Source organism: Phocoena phocoena, chromosome 13 (genome assembly GCF_963924675.1).
Source record: "Phocoena phocoena chromosome 13, mPhoPho1.1, whole genome shotgun sequence".
Classification (NCBI taxonomy): domain Eukaryota; kingdom Metazoa; phylum Chordata; class Mammalia; order Artiodactyla; family Phocoenidae; genus Phocoena; species Phocoena phocoena.
The window spans coordinates 50,586,717-50,595,445 of NC_089231.1; the positions used below are offsets into that span (position 1 = coordinate 50,586,717).

Sequence of the window (8,729 nt, forward strand, 5' to 3'; positions counted from 1 at the left end):
TTAGCAGGCAATATAAGCAAGAGTTTCTGTCTTAAGTTGGTTGTTTTGTTTTTAAATAATTACAGATTCATAGAAAGTAACAGAGGTAGTGCAGAGAAGGACCCAGCTGCCCTTTGCCAGTTTCCTTCCAAGGTCTTACATAATTGTAGTTCAATATCAAAACCAAGAGCTTGACATTGGCACAATGTATGTGTCCAGTTCTGTGTCAGCTTATCACATGTGCAGATTCGTGTAAGCACCAAGATATAGATCTATTCCATCACCCTCGTCCTGCACCTTCAGTGTCACCCACCTCCCTCCCCTGCACTGTCCCTCATCCCCAGTAACCATGCAAGAGCGTTTTGTAGTACAGTTTACACACTGGATATAGCCAACAGCTATAATCTACCACATCTCCCCTAAAAGAATGTAAATTCATTCCAGTAAAAGTAATAGTGGGCTTCCCTGGTGGCGCAGTGGTTGAGAGTCCGCCTGCCAATGTGGGGAACACAGGTTCGTGCCCCGGTCCGGGAGGATCCCACATGCCGTGGAGCGGCTGGGCCCGTGAGCCACGGCCGCTGGGCCTGCGCGTCCTGAGCCTGTGCTCCGCAATGGGAGAGGCCACAATGGTGAGAGGCCCACGTACTGCAAAAAAAAAAAAAAAAAAAGTAATAGTAACACCTAACATTTATTGAACACTTAATATCTGGTATTGTGCTCAGAACCGGGTACTACGCTAAATTCTGGATTATCCCTAGAATTTTCTCATTTAATCCACAAAATTATCTGATGTTACAAGTCTTATTTTTCCTGTTTTATTGAGGAGGAAATAGAAGCTAAGAGAGGTTAAGTGACTTCCCCAGGGTCACTCAGCTTGTAAGTGGCAGAGCCAGGATTTGAACCCAGGTGGCTTTACTATTGAGACCGTGACCTCGGCTACTGTCCCAGACTCCTTGTTTTCTTAGCGTGTCATTTAAACTTGCTTTTCGTTTAGAAAAGTCCTGTTTTGTGTGTTTAAGATTTGATTTAGGGAGTTCCCTGGTGGTCCAGTAGGTAGGACTCAGCGCTCCCAGTGCAGGGGGCCCGGGTTCAATCCCTGGTCAGGGAACTAAATCCTGCATGCAGCCATAAATAAATAAAATAAATAAATAGATAAATAAATGATTTATGTTTTTAATCATGATAACTCTAACTCTGTAACTCACTTCACATTCCAGGTAGCGGTATTTGTGGGTGTTCTGTCATTCAGTATCGCAGTCCTGAACAAAGTAGAAATCGGCTTGGATCAGTCTCTGTCAATGCCAGATGTAAGACGCTTTCCTTTTATTCTAACTCATTTAGCCCATAGTGAATGCATTTTTCAAAATACTCACGCAGGTGTTTCAGCTGATGTCCGCTTCTAAACGTGGGTGCTGGCAGGCTCTCCCGCATTGCAGGAACCTCACCAGAGCTCTGCCCGTGAGGCCCGGGCCTTCTGAGCTCACAGGCCTCGGGCATGGCTGCAGAACACGAGCAGCCGGTCTTGACCTTGTGAGGTGCCCTGCTGACGGTGGGACCAACTGGAAAAGCCCCTGGGCCCAGGGTGGGGAGGGGGCGCTGGCTGTGGAGGGAGTCAGGAACCTGGGCTCGAGGCGTCTCGGCCGGGAGCCCCCCTCTCGCTTGCACAGGACGTTCACACTGTGTCCTGTTGTCCTCTCTCTCTCTCTCAGGACTCCTACGTGACGGATTATTTCCAGTCCCTCAATCGCTACCTGCACGCGGGCCCGCCCGTGTACTTTGTCATGGAGGGAGGGCACGACTACACTTCTCTGAAAGGGCAGAACATGGTGTGCGGGGGCCTGGGCTGCAATAACGACTCGCTGGTGCAGCAGATCTTCAACGCCGCCCAGCTGGACAACTAGTCAGTACCCCAGCTGCGGACGGGCTCCTGGCCCGGGACCTCGGCCTGAAACCTCTCTCTAAAGATAGCTTTTCCTGGAAAATCTATCTTGCCAAATGTGGGTTGAATCTAGCTTTACCTGAGCAAAACCTTTTAAAGGGCAAATTTACCACCTCACGTTCTGAAGCTTTTCCCATTAAGCACTAACGTGGTTTGTCTTCTGACTGGGTGGCATTAAAAGGTCTAGAAAAGGAAGTTTTGGATTTCAAGAAAAGGGACTGAAACTGAAGACTTCCTCCTTGTGGGGGCATCAGTAACCCTTTCTCTCCTTTCCCTAGTACCCGGATAGGCTTTGCTCCCTCGTCCTGGATTGACGATTATTTTGACTGGGTCAAGCCACAGTCGTCTTGCTGTAGAGTCTACAACAGCACGGATCGGTTCTGCAATGCATCGGGTACTTGATCCTTTTCCAGATCTTTCCCTCTTTTCTGAAGAACTTTAACATTATAATTTAAAAGTCATTTGCATTTTACCTCCACGTCCACCTGTTTGTCTGCCATTGCTGCATCTCATTCCCCTTGGCATCATCCCCTTCCTCCATTGTTCACTCTGGAGATACCTTGTTGTCCCCTTTCCAGCCCCCCATGGGGCTGCAGGCTGAACAAGGCCCAGGTCAGGGGACCCTGGTTTTCAGGTTTGTCATCTTTTCCCGACAATGCTGTTGGTCTCTCTTGATTGGTATCTGGCCGTAGCTTCTCATGGGAGTGCTTTTCTTTGTTTATCACTATTGCCACATGGTTTTGTAAAAGTGTTGAGTCTGTCCTAGGATTTTCTTGATAAAAACATGGACGTCCTGGGCTCTGATAATAACATACTGAGGTTGTCCTTAAAGCAGGAAACCTGCTTCAGGGAAGAAAATTTGTACAGCCTGTGTTAGATGAAGATGGGACCTCAAGTTTGACTGTGAAAACCATGTGTTTGAAGCTTTTGGATAAACAGAAGGATTCAGGAAAAGAATTCCCATCACTTCTTTATCATTATTTTTAAATGTTTTAATATGGAGACCCATCCTTCTCACCGTGGCTCCCTCAACCTGTTTGCACAGTGGTTGACCCTGCCTGCGTCCACTGCCGGCCTCTGACTCCAGAGGGCAAGCAGAGGCCTCAGGGCGCAGACTTCATGAGGTTCCTGCCCATGTTCCTCTCCGATAACCCGAACCCCAAGTGTGGCAAAGGGTAAGTGACACGGAACCCATTCAGCTGTGTGGCCGCTTCCCCTTTAATTTGCACTGGGAAGCTGGGGAGGGCTGGGGTGGGAATGGTGGATGGGAAGGTCCTCTTCTCTGCCACTCCCCACCCTGTCCCGCAGAGGAACCAAAACGCCTTTAAAGAAAACTCCTCATCTTAAAAGAAGATGGTTCTGGAGAACTTAGGGGCAGGATAGGAATAAAGACACAGATGTAGAGAATGGACTTGAGGACCCGGGGAGAGGGAAGGGTAAGCTGGGGTGAAGTGAGAGTGGCATGGACATATATACACTACCAAACGTAAAATAGATAGCTAGTGGGAAGCAGCCGCATAGCACAGGGAGATCAGCTCAGTGCTTTGTGTCCCACTAGAGGGGTGGGATAGGGAGGGTGGGAGGGAGATGCAAGAGATATGGGGATATATGTATACGTATAGCTGATTCACTTTGTTATATAGCAGAAACTAACACAACATTGTAAAGCAATTATACTCCAGTAAAGATGTTAAAGAAAAAAAAAAAGAAAACTCCTCATTCTGACCCGATTCCATCCTGGCTTGAGCATTCTGTCTCACGCTCCCCTCCTGGCGGCATGAAGGACACAGTCCTGTGCAGACCACCAGCAGGGCAGATTGTGGGGAGGGATGCGGGCGATTCAGGATGTGAAAGGGTTTGTTCAGTTGTGTCTGGGGCATATGGGGCACTGCAGCTCTGCTCTGGTGACATCACCCGGGATGAAGGTTTAGATTCTTTTTTTTTTTAATTTATTTATTTATTTTTGGCTGCGGTGGGTCTTTGTTGCTGGGCACGGGCTTTCTCTAGTTGTGGCGAGCGGGGGCTGCTCTTCGCTGTGCTGCTTGGGCCTCTCATTGCGGTGGCTTCTCTTGTTGCAGTGCATGGGCTCCAGGCATGCGGGCTTCAGTAGTTGTGACCCATGGGCTTAGTTGCTCTGTGGCATGTGGGGTCTTCCCAGACCAGGGCTCGAACCCGTGTCCCCCGCATTGGCAGGTGGATTCTTAACCACTGCGCCACCAGGGAAGCTCCGAAGGTTTAGATTCTTTTAGCCCCACTGTGCTTCTTGCCAGCCTGTCTGTACGAGGTTATGGGCGTCTGACTCCCCCATCTAGCCAGGCAGCCAGCTACTGTGGAAACAGGATCTCTGGCCCAGAAATAGCAAAGATGACTGAAGTCTGGAGTTGGGCGGATTTGGATGTTTTGGTAGGAAGGTGAATGTCCAGGTGTACATTAGGTAAACGCTGGACATCCCTGTTCTTCATAAGAATACATAATGTGACCAGAGTCCCGTCAGTCATACATCTCACGTCTGTGTTTTGAGACCTAGACTAGGTACCATGGGAGGCCTGTCCCTAAAAATAAAGGAGAAATGAACCCTGTAGCTTGGTCTCCTGGCAGACTGAATGCTCGGCTACATAAAAGAAGTCAGAATGAATTCAGCTCGTAGGAGGGCAACAGACAGGGAGCCTCCTGTGTGCCAGGATCGTGCCAGGCACCTCAGCGACACTATTTCACTGACTCGCCACACAGCCCCATGAGTAGGTGGTGGTACACCCTTTGCAGATGACACTGCAGCCCAAATTGAGTGATTCTGCGCAGGGCTCCAGGGCCGAGGTCGACCTCATGGCGGTCTGATTCCAGGGCCCTTGTCCGTTTGCGCCTCCTGTCACACAGCACTGCTGAGCAAACCCTGTAGAAGAACACACTGGGCTGTGAGCAGAACCAGCTACAGAAACAGTAGCGGCTACGCATCAAAGAAACCAAAGCAGCAAAGAAAAGCCAGTGTGGGCAAGAATGAGCTAAACCTTCATCGCGCCTTTTCAGGGGCTTCCCTGTCCCTGAAATTGACAGCTGGTCTGATCCCTGAGTCCAGGGTCAGGTGACACCACTCAGCCTTGATGCTCAGATTCTGCAGGTATGGCATGAGGTGTTGCCTTTGATACCACTGTCTTCTCCCAGGGGACACGCCGCTTACAGCGCGGCAGTTAACATCCTCGGCAACGGCACGGGCGTCGGAGCCACGTACTTCATGACCTACCACACGGTGCTCAAGACCTCTGCTGACTTCATCGACGCCATGGAAAAGGCCCGCCTCATCGCCAGCAACATCACCAGAACCATGGGCCTGGAAGGAAGTGATCACCGTGTGTTCCCATACAGGTAACGTGTGGATTTTGTAAATGAGGATGTCCTGGGGAAGCGCCCACACCCTGGGGTGCCCTTGCTGGGGGTGCCGACACTCGGCTTTCCTTCTGAACCCGGCTCCATCCTGAGCACAGGTGAAGCCTGTCTCAGGAAACGGCACCTGGGCCAGAATCTGCAGCACCTACTGAGGTCTCGGGGCTGGAGCTCACACCCTGCAAAACAGGCAGGGGGCATGGGTCACGGCACCTGGGGAGCAGCTTCACAGAGAGGGCCCGGCAACTGATCGCTGGGGACAGTGCCTCTATGGAGGTTTCTCTTTTTTCACTTATTGTTTTTCTTTTTTTCCCTCATAAAGAAAATATTTTATGAAATACTGAATTTGGAAAATACAGAGAAGTAGGAGAAACAAGTGATTTTCCCCCCAGCCCCTGTAATCTCATTGAAGGGAGTCTGGACCTGTTCCTGGCAAGAGGACAGCCTGTTTTCCTGTGGAAGGAGTTCTTGGAGTGGGTGTCCTGACTCCTTAGAGAAGCTGGTTAACTTTGCCGAAAAAGCATTTTCTTCTCAGGCCCTGCATAGACCCCGTTGGGCTGGGGGTAGCCCTCAGGATAGACCAGGCCTTGTTTTCCTAAAATACCACGGAATATTCTTTGTCAATAAATGCCTATAAAGTTGGGCACATCAACAAAAACCTTATATAAAATACATATCTCGGAGGCCCTTCTTTGGGTGTCAGTGGTCAGAGGTCCAGCTTAACTGCTGGAGGTGAGTCTTGCACAAACAGGGAGGTTTTATGTGAGGATGTCTCTCAAGGTAGTTTCTGTTCTGCAGTTGTGGCAGGATGAGGAGTAAAGATTCCAGAAGCAAAAACAAGCTGTAACAGAACCTTCTCCCCCTCTCCAGTGTGTTCTACGTCTTCTACGAACAGTACCTGACCATGATTGACGACACTATCTTTAACCTCGGTGTGTCCCTGGGTGCCATCTTTTTGGTGACCGTGGTTCTCCTGGGCTGTGAGCTGTGGTCGGCAGTGATCATGTGCATCACCATTGCTATGATCTTGGTCAACATGTTCGGTGTCATGTGGCTCTGGGGCATCAGTTTGAATGCGGTTTCTTTGGTCAACTTGGTTATGGTGAGTCCTGGTCCACTCAGTTTGTCCCTCACTCCTTATGTCACTGCTGTACATTGTTTCTTGGGGTGAGAGATCAAGGCCAGCTCCTTCTCTTGGCGCACGTGGTCAGGTGGGGTCAGTGGCAGGTGGAGTTGGACGTGGGTGGTACGTATAGCAATGGAAATGTGAGGTCATGGTCTGGCTTAGGCATTCTGCCTTTAAATTATTATTCTGGGGCTTCCCTGGTGGCACAGTGGTTGAGAGTCCGCCTGCCGATGCAGGGGACACGGGTTCGTGCCCTGGTCCGGGAGGATCCCACATGCCGCACAGCGGCTGGGCCCGTGAGCCATGGCCACTGAGCCTGCGCGTCCGGAGCCTGTGCTCCACAACGGGAGAGGCCACAACAGTGAGAGGCCCGCGTACCGCAAAAAAAAAAAAAAAAAAATTATTCTGAAGGGTGCTTTGCCGAAGTATGTAGCCGATGACAGCATGATGTTCAGTTTTCAGTTAGAAAAACTGCCCCTTCTCAGTGGAATTTTCTGACCAAGACCTTTTGCCTTCCATGTGGTTGCCAGGTGCTTTTTAATAGTCTTGAATATGTGCACATTTGAGAAAGTATTAACAGAAAACAGACACAGTGCATCTGCTCTTCAGATACGAACTGAATGTGGCTTCAGGGGGAGCGGTAGTGAGGCCCAGCTAAAGAAATGAGTGTGCTGGCTGGCTGGGGGTTGGGGGGAACTTGAGAGGTTTCAGCTGTTTCTCCGTAATAGAGGCAGATCTGCTAGAGGAAACTGTGCCTGGAGGGTTCCACAAGCTTCCTGGGACAGTTTAAGTTGGTGTGATAGGAGCTTTGTAAGTTAGAGGGGGTGCTCCGGGCTCCTTTACCTCCCAGGTGCCCTGATAACCACAGATCCCAGGAAAAGGGGTGGTTGCTTTTACTGTTTTTAACTGGAGAAGGGCAGTCGTAAAGGAAGCACTTTATTTCAGAGCTGTGGCATCTCCGTGGAGTTCTGCAGCCATATCACGAGAGCGTTCACGGTGAGCACGAAGGGAAGCCGCATGGAACGGGCAGAAGAGGCGCTCTCCCACATGGGCAGCTCTGTAAGTACAGCCTGAGCAGATGACTCGGGCAGATGCCTCACCGTGAAGTACCCAGCTTGGTGACTGAGTGTTTCTCAGGAGAAGGAACTTTAAGATTCAGTAGGGAAAGCAGAATTTGTATCTTTTACTTAGCAGCAGCTCCTAAGGATTATAGGTTTTCAGGCAATTCATGAAATAGCTGTATCTTGCATAGAGCTCCACCCTGAAATTCTTTAGAACTGTTACTGCTGGAGACTCCTTTGCACACGACAGTATGGCTGAAGCAGTAAAACAGAGAAGTTTGATTTGAGAGCCGTTTAAAACCCAGGCCAGCCATGTGTGCTGAAGAGCAGGGGAGCTGCCATGCTTGGAGCCCAGTGTGCAGTCTGGTTCACATTTGGAGAATCTTCTCAGGCTAAACCAGGATACAGGGCTGAGCTATGAGCCAGTTACTTTACCACCAGACAACACTGTTACAGAGTAACAACAAAAAGTGTGTAATAAATAGCATTGCCTAAAAAAATAGTACATACCTTAATTGAAAAATAATGCCGTTGGAAAAAATGGCACTGATAGACTTGCAGGGCTGCCATGGGGTCTGTGCGGAATACACAGCTTTTACCCTTATTACACCTCTTTTTTCCCCCTCAGATTCATAAGTAGCAAATAAAACAATTTAGGCAGAGCCTAATGCTACTTAACAGTAAATCTGAAAGCTGGGGTTCGGTCCCCCATTACTTTGGACCTTGGCTTTTAAGAAATCCCTCTATGAGGAAGTGTTCAGTTACGGTAGGTTGATAAAAGTTGCTTCTAACCCCATCTCTCTTCTCTTAGGTATTCAGCGGAATCACACTAACGAAATTTGGAGGCATTATGGTTTTGGCCTTCGCCAAATCTCAAATTTTCCAGAGATTTTACTTCAGGATGTATTTCGCTATGGTCTTACTGGGAGCCACTCATGGATTAATATTCCTCCCTGTCTTGCTCAGTTACATAGGTAAGAGTTTTTATTTTTAACCTAGTGGGATGGAGGAAGCATGATACTAAAGGAAAAGGATACCTTGAAACATTCTTTTGAAGTATTTGAATGTACTTATACTGATGGTCATTTGATAAGTAACGCTGAGTTAAAAAACTTCTAAGAGAAGAACTCCAATCCTGGGGCTTCATGTTCGTCCACACTACTTCATTAGAAAACTGGAGGCCTCGCGTCGTCAGATTGGAAGCGAGTTTGTGCGTCAGCAGCCCAGGGCTCCTCCCTGCTGAGGT

At 49.1% G+C, this 8,729-nt stretch overlaps 1 protein-coding gene across 1 annotated transcript in view; it reads left to right on the forward strand.

The window, feature by feature from the left end:
- The window catches only part of NPC1 (NPC intracellular cholesterol transporter 1), a 47,597-nt gene that overhangs the window by 37,733 nt on the left and 1,135 nt on the right, over positions 1 to 8,729 (forward strand). The window contains exons 17-24 of the mRNA XM_065889768.1: positions 1,197 to 1,286; positions 1,689 to 1,879; positions 2,197 to 2,312; positions 2,964 to 3,093; positions 5,078 to 5,278; positions 6,167 to 6,398; positions 7,368 to 7,481; positions 8,295 to 8,457. Coding sequence (XP_065745840.1) covers positions 1,197 to 1,286; positions 1,689 to 1,879; positions 2,197 to 2,312; positions 2,964 to 3,093; positions 5,078 to 5,278; positions 6,167 to 6,398; positions 7,368 to 7,481; positions 8,295 to 8,457 — 1,237 coding nt within the window. The remainder of the gene's footprint in view (positions 1 to 1,196; positions 1,287 to 1,688; positions 1,880 to 2,196; positions 2,313 to 2,963; positions 3,094 to 5,077; positions 5,279 to 6,166; positions 6,399 to 7,367; positions 7,482 to 8,294; positions 8,458 to 8,729) is intronic.